The sequence below is a fragment of the Cebidichthys violaceus genome, unplaced genomic scaffold, assembly GCF_023349555.1.
Source record: "Cebidichthys violaceus isolate CVI_PGR_0920_01 unplaced genomic scaffold, fCebVio1.0.p SCAF_4, whole genome shotgun sequence".
Classification (NCBI taxonomy): domain Eukaryota; kingdom Metazoa; phylum Chordata; class Actinopteri; order Perciformes; family Stichaeidae; genus Cebidichthys; species Cebidichthys violaceus.
This window is the reverse complement of record NW_027176594.1, coordinates 12,151,860-12,172,114: the sequence shown is the minus strand read 5'-3', so window position 1 is coordinate 12,172,114 and position 20,255 is coordinate 12,151,860. Positions and strand designations below refer to the sequence as shown.

The window sequence follows — 20,255 nt, the reverse complement described above, 5'->3', positions numbered from 1 at the left end:
TGATTTTTCTCATCTCAAAAATATATAAAAAAAGTTTTTTTTTTTTTTTTTTTTTTTTTTTTTTTTTTATACAATTAATTAGGTATTTCTTATCTTTATTCGAGCTGAGGCCTGCAAATAGGCCTCGTTTTTAAAAGGTTAAAAACCAAAAGATACACACAAAAATTACTGAAAGTGACCCTGCTCCTTCTCTCAGCTCGGGCAAAAAGGCTTCCTCATTACCCAAATAACCCGGAGCGCTCTAATGTTTACAGAAGCCGTAGCGAGCCGCTTCTTTTGCCCAGTACCACAGCGTGCCGCGCTGTTTACTTCCTACATCCTGTTTATGAGGCAAACAGCGGAGAGGAAGAGTAATTACCCAGGGTTCTCAGAGGGTCTGCTCTCTGGAGATGACAGGGTGCTGAGTCCAGCCAGCTGTGGTCCACAGTGAGATACGGCCCTCTTCAATCACAACCACGAGGCTCTTTCAATATCCACATAGATTGGATCCCATGAATGAAACATGCAGGCTGCTGTCAATGAAAAGCTCACGCTGAACATATGCCCTCGCATGTCATATGCACCCTTCACCCCGCTACTGTACATGAGCGCCTCCTTTGGTTGGAGCTGTTCAGATCATTAAATATAGATGGCTAGTCAGACATATGATCCTCTCTTTGACTGCCGTGTGGCTTTGTCAATGAACACACAGAGGAGGAATGATGCTTGATTAACCAAGTACTCCCCTCTGCACACCCAGACACTATTCTTTTCCAAAGAAGCCTGTGTGATGCCCCTTAAAGGCGCTATATAAGAGATATGTTACTGATACGTTATCACTAAAGGGGCGGCTGTGACTCAGAGGTAGAGCCGGTCTTCCTCTAATCAGAAGATAGGTGGTGTAAGAGCCATATTAGTCTTAATAAGATGTGTTAAGTTATTTATGTAAAAACAATGTTGAAATGCTCCTTTAGCTATATCACAGCCAATAGCCCTCAGTTGAGGTTAATCAGTCTGCGGAGCAAGATAGTTTTTAGAGCATTGTGCCAACATTGTTCCAAGTTGAGCCCAGAATGTTTCTTGTAACTTTGTTTTTGTTGAGTAAACCTTTTTAAATGGAGTTACTGCCTCTGAATAATCATTTCACGTCAAGCTTATTGCCAATACACAGACTGTAACAGTAGTGGTAATGTGGATTTTCGGATGAAGGGAAGATTGCCGCTACAGGTGGTTCAATCTCCGGCGCCGCTGGTCCATGTCGATGCGTCCTTGGGCAAAACACTTAGCCCCAAGTTGCTCCTGAAGGCTGCACCTGCAGTGTTCCAATGTTCAGTCCTGATGGGCAGGTGGCACCTTGCATGGTCACCCCTGTCATCCGTGTGTGAATGGATGTGAATGGGTGAATGATGACATGTCGTGTTAAAGAGCTTTGAGTGGTCGGGAGACTAGAAAAAACAACAACCTGTCTTTAACCTCCCCGTTCTCTCTCCTCTTAGGCGCTGGTGCGACTCCCCCCTCAGATCTCTCAGAGTGAGGAGGTGCTGCGCTTCTTTGAGACAAAGGCCGAGGACGTCAACCCCCCAGTGGAGTGAGTGTCACATACTGTACACAAAGAAACGGCAACACACCCGTACGCATGCTGTATGCTCAGACTGATCGGCCATCTGACTCAGTGTCAAGCTCTCCAGCGACACCGTCGTTCCTGTTGTGCTGCACTTTCACTCAAAACCCCACTGAGGATGGTAACCTATGCTAATGTGGGGGTTGCTCCCAAAATACTGGTCTGAAATTGGTTTTGACATCCGCTTTTGGAGAAAAAAAAAAATAATGTTAGTGCTTTTATTACAGGATGGATGTGAATGTGCTATGTGGTGTAGTGGTCAAAGAAATAACATAGGTCCTCCTTTTAATGAAGTAAAATACACGAAACTGGCAGTGGGCATGATCTATCTTAATGTAAACATTGTACTTGATTTACCTTTTGCATTGTTCCCATAATGTACTCATGCCGGCAGAGTCAAGTGAAAAGTAGAATTCATGAGTGATAAAGTGCACACTTTGTGAGGTCAATACACTGAGAAGTTTTTGCTTGTCTGGTCTGGTGTGACCAGTAGCTTCAGTGGCTAACGTTAGCTATTGCCGTGCGCCACCTGTGTTCTCTGTACTGAAGAGTTTCAAACTTCATCAACTCTTTTTTTTAGGGTGATGATTTCATGAAATATGACGACAGACATTCAGAATGTCATTCAAAAACCTCAATTGGTGCATGATAAATGACAATAATAAATAAAATAAAACGAAGGTAGAAAAAATTTAAATATAGATAAATACATAAAAGTAAAAATGAAATAAGAGCAATAACAGGGAAATACACTACAGTCAAAAATAAATAAGTAAATAAAGACAAATAAAATTAACAATTTACAGTATAAAAGAGAAAAAAAACAGCAAAGTAAAAAAGAGAAGATAAACAATGCCATGCTTTATCTTAAAGGATGCATAGTGTCACTTTAAATCCTAGCTGATTAAACTTTTGGAATTTGCTAGTTCGTGATTATGAATCAACAAACATCCAATCCATTATTTAGTCATATAATACTTCTACTTCTGGAACATGGAGTTGTGTGAACTCTAGTTGAGTGTAAGGATTTCTCTGCATGGAGCAGGCTGTACACAATCTCCTGGACGTGTTTGTTAGCATAAAGCTACACAAAAGTCAGCTCAGAATACAAGCTGTTTATTTGAATGAAAGCATCATTGTTGCACAGGTTCACAGTAATGATGGCTGTCTTTACTTTTGTCATAACCTCACACTGATTACAGGAGCAGCATGCAAACATGATGATGATGATTAAGATGAAGTCATCACTTTTTTGATTGATAATGTCACAATAGCTCAGATGCTAACACAGCTAGCATCTGTGTACCCCCCGTATGATTGTACAGTGGCTAAGCTCATTAGCTCTCTAGTCTATTTCCAGATCAGCTCTTTGGGGGGGCTGATGGATGTGAGAGTGCGAGGAGGAGACTGACTTGTTTCAGAGCAGGAGATAGCCCCTTTGGGTGTTTTTTAATTAGAGAACACACTCTCCTCTCCAGACCTAGAATGCCTGTATCGCACTATTCCATTTTGCGATGTGCTCCTGTGCGCACCGAGGCAGCTGCACCTGAGCACTGTTGTTAGACCCAGGCGATGTCTTTTTTTTAATTCCTCCCTCTGCTGACAGTCTGTAGTTTAGAGTTTTGCCCTCGCCTTTCTCCGCTGGATGAGAGGAAAGACGTGTGGCAGGCAGGATTTAGTGACCCCTGGCTGCCAGTGTTTCTTCAGCACAGAGTAATAAGGGTGTCTCTCCCTATCATCCTCTCTCTCCTCTCATTCTTTGTCCAACCCGGCCTCATAAATTCAAGCATAAATTGATGCAACGGCTCAAGGTTACGAACGCCGACGCGATCAGTCTTTGAGCAACAGCCTTCGTTTCCTCGCTGACAACACAGCTTTCCATCTCGCCTCTCTCCTCCTGTCTCTCTCTCCCTCTCTCTCTCTCTCTCTCCTCCTGTCTGTCTCTCTCTCTCCCCTCCTGTCTGTCTTTCTCTCTCTCTTCCTGTCTCTCTCTCTCCTCCTGTCTCTCTCTCTCTCTCTCTCTCTCTCTCTCTCTCTTCCTGTCTGTCTTTCTCTCTCTCTTCCTGTCTCTCTCTCTCTCTCTCTCTCTCTCTCTCTCTCTCTCTATCCTCCTGTCTGTCTTTCTCTCTATCTCCTCCTCTCTCTCTCTCTCTCTCTCTCTCTCTCTCTCTCTCTGTTTCTCTCTCAATTCAATTGCTTTATTGGCATGAAAGTTTAGAAACAGTATTGCCAAAGCATCAACAAAATTAAACATACAATGATATTAATACACAATAACATGAATACATCTAATATCTCTCTCTCTCTCTCTCTCTCTCTCTCTCTCCTCCTGTCTCTCATTTGACTTACCTGCATCTCTTCCAATCCTTTTTTTCTCTTTTCTCTCCATGAGCATTGTTCTCTACTCTTTCTCATGCTTCTTTCTCTCTCCTCTACGTATGTTGATGCTTAAAGAAATGGCATTAATCTCGTTTGGAGATGTGGGAGATGAAGCCTTGTGTGTGTGTGTGTGTCAAAACAGGGACAAATTTGAGATGTTTCTTTTTCAGCCACTAGAATCAAACAGGTGTTTACACAGGAGTTGCAAATGTGAAACTTGGGACACATTAAAAGAAAAGGGAATAGAATGAAAGAGGTACTTTTTGAGCAGTGTCTGTTGAAAAGAAGGCTGTTCAGAACTGAATGTTTGGCCTGTGGTGTTGCTGCTGGCAGCTTTCTGGAGAACCGCTCATACAAAGTGAACACTAAGCTTCCTCTGGTCCTCAGAAACACACCTGTATGACATACAGTGGTAACGTCATATACTCAGGAACACCACTGAACTACAGTCTAGTTCAGGAGGAACCACCAGGGGCAGACTTTACTGTGGACAAGGTAGACCACCTAGACCTGGTACCCCCAAAGAGCCCCAAACAGCTATAGATGTATTATGATGTTTAGATATGAATGATATTGAATTATGTTACTATTCTAACTTGTTGTCCACTAAAATAACTACTAAAGGCCCCAAGCTCTTAAACAATATGCAACTCAACTGTATACTACTTACTGTGTACTTCTACTGCAGAGGAAGACATTGGAGTACTACATTTACCTGACAGAGAAACGTTTCTGGTTACGTGACAGAATCAGATTTGACTCGCGGAATATAACAATTCAAATTATTCATCAAACTACCCAGCATCATATCAGAATGGTAAGCTTCACCAAGTACATTTAAGTACATTGTGTTAATAATACCTCTTTGTTTGGTTTGTGGACTATCGTTATGAAGCCTCGAGTTTGGCGTTTTCGCTGTCACCATCTTGGATTACGGCCGTCGTCATGTTATTGGTTTCGCAACCAATGAACAGAAGTGAATGCGGAGGGTTGACATAGAGACGTTGTATTGAAGAAGAGATCATAAACTCATGTTTACAATGTTTACTGTGGTAATAAATCAGAGTCATTTTCTCATAGACTTCTATACAACCAGAGGAGTCGCCCCCTGATGGACATTAGAGAGAATGCAGCTTTAAGGCAGTTCCACATTGACGTCACTCGATGTTGCTGCCTGACAGTCTACGTTGTCTGATTATTGCCCTCCATGAAGATGAATGGACTTTAGGTGACTTGATTGTGCTTTTCTGCAATTAGAACGAGTAACCAAATATTTATTAAAACAAATTGGAAATAGTTCTTACTTCCATCAGTTGCACTCAACAAAAGCAACTCTTCTCACAGTCATAAATAACGTGTTGATGCATGGGGATGCAGGATCATTCTTGGTGCTGTTGGATGTCAGTGCAGCTTTTGACACAAGGAGTGTTTCCAACCTTCTGTTTTATGCAAAACACAGAAAACTTTTCAAAAATGATATCCAAATGATCTGGTTTCGTCTCTGTCTGCTTGCTTTTTATGTGCATCACTTCACGCAGAACTTTGTGCATTTTAGGATCGTCCTGATCAAGTCCTGGTTCGGGTTTGGATTTGAAAAAAGTGGTTGCTTCCGTTGATTGTACGCAACACAAGAGTACTCAGGAACTCAAATACTATCTTGACTAGGGCTGGGTACTGGGACTGGATACCCAAAATAACCCAGTACCAAGTAGCATCAAAACAACATACAATACCTTTTAGTATCCAGATCTAGTAAAAAGGAATATTTAAATGGTGTCTTCTTAGATTTATTGCGACGTGTGATTGGCCCACTTCCGCAGCGGCTACAACCCATACAGCTGGGATGGCCTCCACATGGTTCCAAACGTGGAGACGGCTGAGCTGGCAGCTAGAAGCTAACGGTGCTAGAAGCTAACGGTGCTGACAGCGGGAACAGCAGTGCTGACAGAGACAAGTCTACGACAGCGGTACCCTCCGTATGAGAGCAGTGCAGTGTGCCGCTTACATAAACTTTATAAAAAACGTATTTTACAAGAAATAAGTTACAGCGCCCTCCTTGTCACTCTGACATGGAGAAGGCAGAAACAGAGTGCCGGCAGCTTGTGAGGAGTGCAGGTGGGCAAGAAAAAGTCACAGTACGCCAAAGAGTCAAATATAGAAGTGCCGGTCCTCTTCAAGCGCTGAACCTGTCTCAGCAAAATATCCCGGAGCTGCTTAGTTCACAATAACAGTGTTTGTTGGCAGTTCCAGTCCTAAAACTAAGAGACTGTTACTCCTAAACTTTGGAACTCTCTCCTTTTGGACTGGTGGAAGATCTGTGGACTCTGTGGACACCATACTGTTTAGCCTTACCTTTGAAATGGTTTGATTTGATGGTGTTTTTACTCTTCTAAAGTCCCTATTTCATCTCTGTTGCCTTGTGTTTTATTGTGAAGCACTTTTTGACGTGCTGCTCTTGAAAGGCGCTATACTAATAAACTTCCTAACTTCCTCTCCTCCTCAATTACCTCCTGAGTTTTACCCTTCCTCTTCTCTTACTTGTTTCCCTCTCCTCTCCACTCATTGCCTTCCAGTGTCCCACCTCTGTCTTCCTCCCCCCTCCAGTCATTTGTCCATCCTACTCCGTCTGCTGAGGTGGAGACAGGGGACAGGCTCACTCAGCCTTAATGGATAAGCTGCTGCACTCCCCTAACTATTAGGATCAATAGCACTCGCTGGAGACCGCGCAGCACAGCAGCTCACAGCAGCTCACAGCAGCGCGTGGAAGGGGTTAAACACTTTAAGTGTGTCAGAGTGAGAGGAGTGGCCAGCCGAGCTTGTGTGTGTGTGTGTGTGTGTGTGTGTGTGTGTGTGTGTGTGTGTGTGTACGTGTGTGTGTACGTGCTCTTGTGTGTGAGAGTTCATCGATCCATCTGAAACGGAGCAGTTGTACACTTCGTGCAATTATATATTTCAAAAATGTTTGTGTTCGCAGCCAAACAGAGACAGCAGCAGGAGACGAGTCTTCATTGCGGGACTAAATTGGTCTCGCTAGTTGTGTGCAGCAGCCTTTGTTGCTATCAAGTTATTTCAGTGCACCTCCCGTCTGTGCTTCAGTCTCTTTTCTCTCGCCATCATCCTACATGGATGCACTCATTCACCCAGACACCCACCCGATGGTGTCTGACTCACTGCTGCTCTCCTTCCTCACACACTCACTCACACAGGGTGTTGTCAAGGCTGGGCTCGCTACAGTAATAGCTTTGGGAGGGCCAGACTGTACATGGGTGTGATGAACAGAGCGGGGCCAGGACAGCTACCAGGGTGATGAAATGTGTCCTCTTCATCACTTGACGATGGGGGGGGGGGGGGGGGGGGGTTAGCACATGGCCCTGCACTGAGCTCCCATGATTTCTCTGATGAGCTTCAGAAGAATATATACAAGATACTGACATTTAGCCTCAGGTTTTTAAGACTGGATCAAACTGTTTCTTATTTCTAACCCTGTCTCCATAACATCACTGTTAATGAGTCATGCTTTGACATTAGCCAGCACCAGTCTCCTTCTCTATGTGAGATACAGTTTTTTTTTCTGACTGTGATGTGAATAGAAAAAAGGAGCCACATGCCTCACAGTGCTGCACAGGAATCGATCCCATCAATCAGAGCTCAGCAAGCACACAGAGCTCTCCTCTCCCTGCTTGTGGAGGGGAGTACTGCAGCGGGGCGAAGCCACAAGCCCATCTGATGTCAGTCTTGTGCAATCAGCTGCTCCTTTTTCAAGCTGAGTGTATTTTTTTTAAATGAAACGTATTTTGACTGGACTTCTGCTGGATCTCTGGTCTTTCTGTTGGCTTTTGACGCCGTGAAACGTCCTGCAGAAGAAAACTACAACAAACGAGGACATTGGATATAAAGAAGAGAAGTTATCATAACAGCTTGGTGGCATTTTTTATGTTTCAAAAACAGGAACTAGTGTGCACATATTTGAACAGTTGTAGACATTTCTGGAAAATAATTATATATATATATATATATATATATATATATATATATATATACAGTATGTATATGTATTTCTATCTCTCCACTGCAGAGTCGATTGGTTGGGACTAATCTATGTCATGAGATTTGTATAAAAAGAATGTTGGCTAACGTTAAGAGACTGCCCCCCTCCTCTCTTTAGCTCGGCATTGTCTCGGCTCCCAGAGCTTTCAGTGTCGCTCTCCATCTACCTCTGTCCAGATGTTCACACACCGCACTGAGGCTGCAGTACGACCTTGCTTACATGTGGTGCGGTTTTGTCCCGTATTGTGGCGACTGAGGCCAAAGTGAGCTCAAAAATGTGAACCCATCCTTTGAAGGATCTCTAGCAGAAAGGTTGCCGCTCTCCGTGATGCACTGCCTTTGCATCAAAGTAAGAAGTCCGAACTCACAGCTTCCCATGGAGCTACATTAGCTCTGACTCTACCCTCCTGTAACTCTCCACATGGTGGCGTGCTTCACAACACAAACGGCTGTTACTGGAGTCCTCTGCACCCTCAGCTGCTCTGTGTCCAGTTCATCCACCGGTGTGATCTGTTGTCCACTCCCTAATGCTCCTCTTCCTCTATAAATGTATCCAGTGACTTTTTCTGTCTTTCTTTGTCCCCCCCCCTCTTGACGCTACACTCCCCTTCCCCTTTTTGTAAGACATGATGTTTTCCTCTCTCTTGCTTAACACTTTTCCCACCATCTTGCATTTCTATGGAGACAATTAGCATGGGATGTGAGCTGTGATTTGTTTCATGTGTCTGGGCCCTGCTATAGCAATCATATAACCATCAGACAGAATGGCATTATCTGTCCTCTGCAGACCATAACCGTGACAAATGTCTTTATTAATATGCGCATACTGCATTTCAGCCATGATGAAAATATTGGCCACTACCCCCCCATAGGCTACCATAGTGTGAGACATGGCTGACGTTATCATTCATCATGCCCCCTCACAACCCTCCCCCTGAATAACAATAGGCATCGACCTTGGCTCGTGCCTCATGGAGAAAGATGCTGCAAGATGATCAGATTATGACTGCTGTGATTGGTCAGATTTTGGGCTAAAGTAGCAAGGATTGTGACAGGCTGAAGACACATTTGGGTGTTTTTTGGGCTAATTAGGAATAAGTGGGTGATAAGGACTGGGTCATATGTGTGTCCAGCTCTATCACTGATGTCGACAGGAAGTGTATATTTAAAGGGTATCAATGTAACGTCTTTGAAAGAACAAATAACTTCCTCTTTCAAATGAAACCTTGTGCTCTAGAGCACATGCACGCTGCCTTACACTGCTACGGTGGCTAATGTTAGACAATGTTAGCAAACTTTGGATCGATATCGCTGTGGAACTGTTATTGATTCGGTCTGGCTCAAATTCTCACATTTAATCTGCAAAAGTTACATAGTCTGGCTTTAATCTTTAAAAACATAATTTCTTCATCGTGCACTGTCTTGTAGAACAGAAAGTTAGTTGGTTTAGGGTCTAGATTATTCAGTGGAACATAAAATGTATTTGTAAGGCCCAATCCCAATCTTTACACTCACGGACTCACGGAGTTTGAGGCGCACTCCCGTAAAGTCCGTGAGGGTTTAGTTCTGTCCCACTGTCAGATCATCGAGCGCTTGAGGACTCTCTCTCAGACATTTTGAGCCCTTTATGAACACTTTCTGTAAATCTGCATTTCCGCAGACTTTGCCCAAGGGAATTACCCACAATTCATAGCAATGTGACGATAAACATGGGGTTACCAGTGGACGCATGGAGATGTAAAAAAAGGTAAACAAAGAGGACAGCACAGGTGTGTTCAGCCTGTCATATTAAATGTACTCAGAAACATTAAGGGGAACAAAAAAAAACATGAAATCAGAGGATATTTATTTATTTATTCATCAAATATTTGATTTTGTCATTGAAGCTGTTTTGACAAAAACAAGTAAAAAAAACGAGTAGATTATATGAAATCACCTCTCATCTTGTGAGGAAACAGTCTGGAGGACATTCAAATCAGGAAGTAAAAAGTATAAAATAAATATCCCAAATTATACATACAGTTATGATATATAATTATGATTATATATCATAATTTTTGACATTGTCATGGTAACGTGATATGTTGTAGCACAGTGCTGTCCCATTCCTATTTACATAATTTCAAGCCCTCACAGTCTCTCACTCAAGCATTTACCAGGAGGATGTCAGTCCCTGAGGGTTCAGGTCTTAAGGCCTTAGGGGGGACACTGGGACTGTGCCTAACTTAACATCTATCTCCTTGTGATGCCAATCTGTGGGATGGGTGACAGGTTCTGTTTGAATCTAAGAATGTACTGTAACAGGATTGGGCAGAGGTCAGTCAAACCCTCAGTCAAAGTCTTACAATCTGAACAGAACAGCTTCTCTCTCTAGCTCCCATGATGAGGAGATCAGCTCCAGGTGTGTCTACTCACACCTGTTCCCAATACTGTCACATGGGACTGGGTGGAGCCACATGGCAGGAAGGTAGACGCCTCTCAGCCCCTCACAGTATGCTCAGTGGAAAATAGCCAGAAGGACTTGCCCATCTCTGTAATCCATGAGACACATGAACACCTGGTGCCTTCTTGAAGAGTATGTAATATAATAATATCATATGTGCTGCACATCACGCTGACATGGTCTTTATTTTTTCTTACTCACTGAATGATCAAATGAATACCATCAACTAAATCATTGGTTGGGATAAGGTCAGGATATGTATATAGGGGGGAGGTGGCCGGAATGGGCGGAATACATTAAAGTGAATCTTTTCAACACTAACTTTTAAAAGTAGTCGCCGCTTTTATTCCTCGTATATTTGGAGTGATGAAGACACTGCAGTGATACGGCAGCTTAATAATGAAAATGGTTGTCTTGCCTTGCGGGTCCCTCAACCAGCCTCAGGTGGTCGATCATCTCCGCTTTCAGTGAGGACTTCCAGTCGGTCTTTGCTTAAAGCGGATCCCCTCTCTCACATACAGCTGCTGTCCACACACAAGATGCAGGCCCGCACATGTCCGGCTGTAAGCATGTGTAGTGCACATGTGATCAGCTCGACCTATGCAGACACCCGGTGTAGTAATCCCAATGTGCACTGTGTACTTTGTGTCCAGTGTATCGGGGCCTTGATGCTCCTCACATGGGACGCAAACTTGTGTATTTAGTTGCCGCCAGTTCTTTGGTATATTTGCAACCCGAATGAGTCTCTTTGGCACAATACGTGTGTGTGTTGACTGTGTGTACGGGAGAGTGTTGAGGTTAATTGATTCCTTGAACCCTAATAGTGTGCTAATGCCCACAGTGAGCTTTAGCCTGGTCACGGCCATGAGGGCTCAAAGACAGGGGAGGCTGAGGGTAATTTGGGGCTCTGGAGGGGGCTTAGAGTGAGGGGGTGGAGGTCTGGATCTGGTGACGCTGAGGGATGAATGGGGGGGTGAGTTCAGGGACGAGGTGAGAGAGAGAGAGAGAGAGAGAGAGAGAGAGAGAGAGAGAGAGAGAGAGAGGTGATAATCTGTGGGAGTGTGTATTTACTGGTGTTGCAGCCTAGCCCAACAGGGGGCCATTGAGAGACATTAACTTACAGCCAGTTGGCTAAACACATTGATTAGCCCCTTATCTGACAACCCACTCATATACGCTTAATGAGTAAATCCATTGCCTTCTTCTTTCACAATTTAGAGTTATACCATGAGTTTACAAAAAGAATGTTTGTTAATGTCCACAAACAAATCTAATCGTAGTCATACTATAGGCATCATTTTCCTTCCTCTCCATGCATTACCTCATCTTGTTTTTACATTTATCTGCAACTGTGCAGAAATACACAATGAATAGACAAAAAAATTAAATAACGTTATTTATGAAGCTTTAAAGCAATAATATAAATGGCAGATTGATTCAGAGACCTCTCTGTACCAATGTAGGTCTATGGGAAACCATGGCAACATGTTAGTTGTCATGGACCTGTTCCTTCGTTTGACCACTAAGACAAATTAGCTGTAAAGCCCGGTGCTCCTCGTGGGTGCTGCACACACACACACACACACACACACTTTACAGTTAGATACATACTCAGTCATGCACTAACAGCTGACGATCCCTCGTAGTCAGCTGACCACTGAGCTGACCCTGACACCACACGGCCCGCCTCCTCCGGACCACTCATCCATCCAGCGGCTCTGGACCTGATAAGAGCCGGATGGAAGCGACCTGCTCCACGGAGCCGTGGTCAAGGAATGCACTGTGACCAAGTGTCAGTGTGTGATGAAGAGAGTGACCACAATGTGTTTGAATGTCCACAGCGGACCCATCTGTTGATGTTTTTGATCGGGACATACCTTTTCTTTACTGTGTCTCACAGAGACACACGCACTGACACCACTTGGTCACTTAATGCATACTTTAGACTAGTGTCACTAAACAGCTCTGCTGTCAAAATAACAGCCGTTTTGAATTGCACATGTTTGTGCATGAATAGTCAACATCAACATCTGTGCATGTTCCAATCTGTGCTGGGACAAAATAAAACAGGTGTCACATCACTGCACATTGTGCGGCGCATAGCAGTTAAACAGACGTATACTTAAAGGCTGTAAAATCTTGGTCTCCTGCTTCTCTACTAAAAAATGGCCTTGAGATTACACGTTGCCACATAAAACAGCCTTTTCTCCACCACTGGAGGATGTATTCTTCACGTCGCCTCTCACTCCTCGCTTCCTCTCTTCCATTCCTCAAGGAGACGGAAGAAATGATTGATTTCAGCCTCCAGGGATTCCGGTCACTGTGTTTCTGCTCTGCCTCCTCCGCCCTCTCTCTACAACGTGCCCCTCCCCTGTGCCCTAATGCTTTGCAGATGCCTCCAAAACCATACCTCTAAAAAAATAAAGACAAAAATAGCCAGCCACACCCACACTGGCATGTCCCAATGTAATGTTAAGCGTTAGTGGCTAATCTAACAAGCTAAAGAGGTCTCTTTGTACTGTGTCACAGAAATTACGATCAAACGCTAGGCTAATCTCGGTGCTAATGAGTTGCCTCTGCAGTTTGCTAGCACGGCTAGCGTGGCAGCGTGTTGACTAGTGTTTGCCTCCTGAGCTGTGTCAGTGGGCTAATGCTCGGGTGCCATGCAGGCATGTTGTTCTAAAGCCCTTTGTGAATGCTTAACGCTAACAGTCGCCCACACGTGATGCGAGCCAACCTTTGCTTTGAGCCGCTCAGCATAACAACAGTAGAACACATGCTATTGATCCAATCAGAAGTCGCTGTGTGTGTCGGGGTGAACAAACAGCTGTCTTCTGGGACTGCGTCTGATCACCCGATCATGTGATCGAGAACAACCAACCCCAGAGACCCTCACTCAGAGATCTGTGTGGACTCTACAGTCGGACCAGAAGCTGCCTCTGTCCTGATTGGGACTGTTCATAGAGCTCCACGCTTGTCTTAGCCTTTTTAAACCATGCACAGCATGAGTAGCTTAACAGGCTCTGTGGGAGTTTTCTACAGCAGAGCACTTGTCATGCTGCTGCTGTTCTTCAGCAAACAGAGCTCATTCATCGGCCCCTGTCCTCACCACCTCAATAAGTTACAACCAGACATTTCCAGGTCCCACTCTTACACCTATTGTATTGTCAGGCTGCTGCGTGGCTAATTTACTGTTAGCTTGTTCAATTAAGCCAGCAGGCACCCAGCATGCATATAGAACCTAGTTTGACTGATGGAGGGGGCCATCCTTTTACACACTGATCCACTTGTACCATTTATGAACCTCTGAAAATATCAAAAACACATAGTAAATGAAAAATGAATAAAATGTTGAATTATTTCATCACCATCCAATGTATTAGTAAACTATTGATGGAAAGAAGGTGTCGAAAGGGGCAAACAGTGCTGTCTGCTGAGTCTGCTAGTTGCTGTAAAGGCTGTTTCCTTTGGCCTCTTCACCAGATGACCTGAATCCCTGCATGTTAACCAGAACAAGTGGTATTTCATGTCGGCCAATGAAATGAATGACTATAGGAGGTTTTCCCTGTTAAGGTAAGCCTCTGGCTGAGGAATCCACTGGGACTTCCAATTTGTAAAAGACGTATTTTTTTTTTACGACACAAAGAAAATGAAGGTCGTAACTGATTTTAGCTTACCAAAAATGTTGGACAATGCGTCTGATTGAGGCAGCAAAATATTGAGCGTGGCTAAGAGAAGGGTACTGAGCATGTGGAAGCGTGAAGACAGCAGCTAGCATTCCCTAGACAAGTAAAATATTTCCCCTTCACCGATCAGAGCATACCAGCATCTTTAATGCCACTGCGGTGAGCCGGGAGCGAAAAATTGCAAGCATCCCGACAAATCCCCTGCCAACTCTGGCACACATCCACACTCTCATGCACAGCTCATTGAATAATTATTCCCCTTATATCAGAGGCCGTGTGTCCGGCATGTGTCTGAGACGGACCAGATGAGGAGAGGGGGTCAAGTCCCGCTCTCTGCCTGTCCCACTTTGGGGACAATGAAGCGTATTCTGGTTGCAGCAATGGTGGCGGAGATGTCGGTACAAAGGCCTCATTCTTCGGTCGTGGCCGCTCACAAAGAGACGGACACGTCAGATCACAGACGACGACGGGACAGAGGGGAGCACAGCGGCTCTCACTCATGCATGTTGTGCTGCTGTCTGCTTGTAGAGCGCGTGTCCATGCTCAGGGACGGACAGAGGACTTGTCGGTGTCTGTGTATTGAGCTTGAGTGCGGTTGCAGCAAGAGCTCCTCAGAGGAGGTTGTCATTTACCTCATGCAGTGACCGTTGGCCACCGCTGCTCTTCCTGGCAGTGCACTTTATGTTGCTCCGGGTCACATCTTTACCAGATAAGAGCGCCCTTATTAATGAAATGGGCCGTTTCACGGGGGGGGGTTCAACTGTCCCAGTCGATGACACTGGAGCTGGGTGGCTGATCCTGAACCATAGAGAAACAGCCATGTTCAATAAGACATTTTCACCGACCTACACCTGCTTACCTCACACACCTCTGTCATCCTGAGAGATGGGCCCACAGCTGTGAGCTGACATGTGGTGCTCCAAAGTGGTGTTGCACTTCACCGTCTGGTCTCTAGATCCCTGCTGCTCCTGTGTGTTGATATGAGGGTGAAGGAGGGATTCAGCCTCACTACAGCATCACGCTTCATGGTTGTTGTTTCAGTGCTGCAGCAGGATGACGTGCTTGAGGATGGGTGAGGCTCAGGCCTCGGGAAGGACACTGAGCAGCACAAGAGAAAGAGGACGGGGGGAGGAAGGGAGAATGGGGGAGGATGGACAGATTGTCAGGTCTGTGTTTCTATAAATAGCGCCGTCGGTCTTCACCTGATCTTTTTTTTAACTTGATTTCCACGCTGCAGAGAGTCGCTGCTGATGAGGGCGGAGTCGCTCAGCCTCACACACAGCTCTGTGTCCCCCCCCCCTTGTCTGTAGCTGAGCCTTGTGGCTTAATCCCATTAGAACCCATTAAGCAAGGCATCTTAATACTGAGCCCCCTGATTCTTCAAAATGTGGGGAGGGGTCATCTTCTTGTCTGACAGGGAGGGAGGGGGAGGGAGGGAGGGAGAGGAGGGGTGTAGGAAGAGGAAGGTGGTGCCGCTTTGGAGTCACATGACTAATTTGTGTCTGTTGCTGGAAGTACGGGCAGCTGGCCAAAGTTGTTCCTCCCGCTCTCTCTCTCCATCCTTCACTCCCTCCCTCCCTCCCTCCCTCTCTCTCCCTCACACACAAGCATTTGTTAGTGAGCTAAAGCCGATTGCATGCCCGTGTTGTTGTGTGAGTGCTGTGGTTCAGGAGAGCTTTGTTGTTGCCCGAGCAGCATCCGCTGTCACTAACTATGTCCCTCCTGTGTTGCTTCTCCCTCAGGGACTATGGCTCCAAGCGCAAGTCGGGTAAGTCACCTGTTTTTTTCCCCTTCATTGTAGTTTCTTCTCTCTCAACCTGTTGCTCTGGACAGAAGCTGCAGATCTTCTGGGGGGGGGGGGGCATGACGCATGCCTCTTATCCATGTGATGTCAATGTGCGGTGTGTTTACTTGTCTGTGTGTTGGGGTGGGTTCAGCTGTGAAGCCTCCTCTTCTTCTGGCTGTAGGTCTGATATCACAGTGTGTGGGGGGGGGGGGTCCTTAACATGTGTTCTGTGAGGGGACAGCATTACTCTCTGGTGAAGTCCTTGCTGAAGCTTTTTGTCCGACACTTGTAGGGCTTGACGATTTATCAATATTTGATCAACATGTTTACATGAGACGACAAGTCTTAGATATTAGATATCGTCATATGGCATCAGTGTTGTTGTTTCCTGGGTTTAAAGGCTGCATTACAGTACAGTCATTTACTTACCAGACTGCCTATTATTTGCCTTTACCCACTTAGTGAAAATATCCACATTACTGATCTCAATGTGTAAATATTCTTTAAAGGCACCACTTGTCAACCCTACAAATATCACAGATTGTAGAGGTATTTTATTACATATTGTTAAAGTTGCCCACGACCTAGCTCCGTGTTTAGTATTCCTCATGATTCAATAGAGTAAGAAAGAAGGATTTCTTAGGGATACCTTTGAAGGATTGTGCTTGTTAGGGGGCTTTGCTTTAGTCCTGATCTGTGTGGTCTTAATTCCTGGGACTTAAGAGGTCAACAAAAGCTGAAATACTTCCTTTGGATGCCACACATGTAACTCAGTATAGTGCAGGGTAAAACCACCCCGACTATGAACCTGAACCTGTTCCACTGACCATCCAACATGTGGATTCAGTGGCACGTTGCAACAAGCCGCGATACCGCCGGTCATCCATTCATTGGCCATCTTAGCCATCTTACAGCGGGCATTAGCTTCAGCATAGCTGCTTAACAAAAGCACCGCACCATGTGAGCCACTAATATATGCACCTTGGAACCCCGTGTGTTTACGGCCAGAGGAAATATCAGTCATACCTCTTCTGAATTATTGAGGAGAAAAAACATGGAAATTGTTGTTGGAGGATATGATTCCCTTAAAGAGCTCGTCTTGATGTTTCAGTAGCTTGACGCTTATTATTTAGGTCTGAGTGTTGGTACGGCAATGCGAAACTAGTTCATACGATGCAGCCCCTTGATTTTCTACCTCATTCTTAAAACTTTTGAGTAATGGGACCTCCTTCAAGTGAACAACACTTGAAATTGATTTTTGGGAACCGTGTGACCCTCCTGCGTTGGCCCAGAGGGAGCTCACTACCACCTCGGTCACATCCACAGGAGCTGATGGCTGCTGCAGATAAACCAGCTCCAGCTGCTCTCTCTCTCTTGAGTGTAGTGCATTGTGCTCTGAAACAGGTAGATTTAAACCTTTGTGTGAGCTAACTCCACCACTCCACTGACCCGGTGACCACTGCTATGACCCTGATGAGGTTGTCTACTTTTACACCTTTGTACAGTTACATAACATCTACAATATTACAACATTCCTCTTCCGGTTTATTCTAGATTAACTTGGCGTAATCAACATCATGGAACAAATCTAAACGTAAATAAACCCAATGTGTCAGTACATATTTTCATGCTTTATTTTATTCATGTGATTTGTTCTGTTCATGTAGAGGTGGTGCCTGTTACAGGAAGTACATTCCACCCTAAAGTGTTCCATCGCTGTATTTATGCTGCTTTCTTTTTCTTTCTGAGATGCTTTTGAAGATGCGTTTAGTGACCGTTACATCCTCTCCCTATCCTCTGCTGACAGGAAACAGAGCTTCCAGGTGAGCTGAGGTTGTGCTAACATGGCGCTGTATAAAGTCAAACAAAAAAAAAAAGTTGTATCTTTGTTTCATTTGTACTCAAACAGAAGTGCAGAAGTGTGTGGTCTTAGCGGGAGTTATGATTGTAGTCTTGTCTTGAGTGAGGTTACCAGTCTTTATGCTAAGCTAAAGAGGCTAATCACCTCCTGATGTTGATGCAGATCTAACAGTCAGAAAGAAGGAGAATGAGTTCCCAACATGTGTCTTTGGTACTACTAGTTTTTGTTGTCTGCTGGAAAAATATAAATACAACTTTTAGAGAACTTTCATACAGAAACAGAGGATATTTAGAACAGCATTTGTTCACTCAACACTGTGTAACATGGAGTTTGTACACATTTGATATGATATTGTATTATATTGTAATTTATTCCCTTCATGCTGAGAGTCATCACAGTGACGGGCTCATCTGCAGACAGCACAGATCTCTCTGTAGCGCAATCCTGCTGATAAAGGAGCCAAACAGCTGATGTTAACAGAGGTTGCAGTGACTTGCATTATGATGCGTTCAGGCTCTATTGGTATCAATGAGTATTCAGCAGAGGTACATTCTAAAGCTATCAAGTTTAAATGTAATCTTGTAAAACGTAGTTTTTACCGAGAGACTTGATTAAATCCAGCTTGTTTGAAGGAGATGTTTTCACATTAATATAAAATAGACATTAGAGATGAATTATGACATGTTTAACTTTCTAACACTAGCTCTAAGCACATTGTAATACAACATTAAAACTACTAATGACAAGATTATTTTTTTCAATCGAATTCAATGTTTTATTTCCTATTCAGGACTTTTGACGGTTAACACTGACTTCAGGACAGTTGGAATGATATTTCCAGGACGGTGGTGAGAAAAGTCTGGAGCCTTGCTGTCAGATATACGTAGTTCTCAGAAGGAAAATCAAAATGACAGGTCAGATTTCAGCTAAGAAAACTACAATTGGTGCGTCTACAGGAAACCCGTTTGGAGTCCTGGTGGAGGAGCTGTCTGAGATTCACACCGTTTGAGTCTGTTTAGGGACTTTTGTTACAAGTCATCCCCTCTAATAATGGCCTGATGCCATCTCATGTACGGGATGTTCCTTTTAAGACAATGTGACAATAACATTTTTGAAAGTACAGTTGAAACAACTATATAATTTCATCTAATAATTCCAAAGAATGGAACTTTAAAAGATGAACGTTTGATCCATCTCACCTCTTGTGAGGGGTCTCTGTGCTCCCCCTTACCCTGCAGAGTGCAGATGGAGCTCCATGTGAGGGAATGGAGGAGGGGTCTGTTTGGGCTGTGGAGCCCACAGGGGTCGAGACTGTCAGACAGACGCTTGTTTGTTTACGTGGAGACATGGAGAAGATTTCAGCCTTTAGTGTGTGTGTAAGATAAGATAAGATAATCCTTTATTAGTCCCACAGTTTGAAGGTTTTAGTGGTGCAACGGATCTTAAAACTCACGACTCATCAAATCAGCACAAAAGAAAACAAGGAGCAAATATAACTTTTAGAGACCCCTGATCATGTTTTCATGACACTGATACTAATTACCCATCATTGATGATCCATATTGGCAGATACAGATCCCATTGCTGTTTTATTATAGCAGCTGGTCTACAAGGATCAAAACTATTTATTTTTTTGCCACCATCCCAAAAATCATTTCAATGACTCTAAAGTCTGTAAAACATGAACAAATATTATACTTTTACTTTGCTATAGTAATTTATAGTGTTTTTTTCTTCATAAAAACACACAATCCAAATGATAAGGAAATAAAAGATTGTATTTTTATGGATTAAAACAAATGTTGTCATTAGTAGTTTTAATGATGTATTATAATCTGTTTAGGAAGTCAAACAGCTCATAATTCATCTCTAATATCTATTTCATATTCATGTAAAGACATCTTCAAACTACTGTATTTATTCCAGTTTCTCACCAACACTACATTTTACAAGAAGACGTCACTAAGCAGAGCCTGAACACATCATTATGTAACTGAAGTGAACCTCCGTTGGTTAGCCATTAGCGGTGCTGCTAACGTTACTAGCTCTCCTCCTGTTGATTTAAACACTGATTGGTTGTTTACAATGTAACATTATCAGAGATCAGAGACTAGAAAAACATAAATGATGTTCTGATCTCATATTTTACTTATTATTGGTGGGTAACAATCGTCAATAAAACTTTATTTCACAAAGTGATGGTTAACGTTAAACTGTGTTATTAACCCCAGTTCACATGCCGAACTATGAGGGGGATCCTTACGGATCAGTGAGCCGTTGACCACTAGTAGGTTTAGTGGACAGGGGCACTGTGTTTGTACATATCTGTTCATGAGTTCCATCAGGAGCTCCTTCATATAACAATCTCTATGTTGACTTTGACACATTAAACTTCACCCTGAGCAGCAGTAATAATGTCAGTCCACTCTGATTACATCACTACTGATGATACA

At 43.9% G+C, this 20,255-nt stretch overlaps 1 protein-coding gene across 8 annotated transcripts in view; it reads left to right on the top strand.

Annotated features, from left to right (window-relative positions):
- Positions 1–20,255, top strand: part of sh3pxd2aa (SH3 and PX domains 2Aa) — a 94,006-nt gene that overhangs the window by 32,208 nt on the left and 41,543 nt on the right. For 7 of the 8 annotated variants that reach the window (XM_068727790.1, XM_068727787.1, XM_068727786.1 and 4 more), the window contains exons 5-6: positions 1,476–1,567; positions 15,898–15,923. In XM_068727790.1, coding sequence (XP_068583891.1) covers positions 1,476–1,567; positions 15,898–15,923 — 118 coding nt within the window. Of the gene's footprint in view, positions 1–1,475; positions 1,568–15,897; positions 15,924–17,657; positions 17,765–20,255 lie in introns of those variants that run through there. The other variant, XM_068727791.1, reaches the window with a different exon arrangement.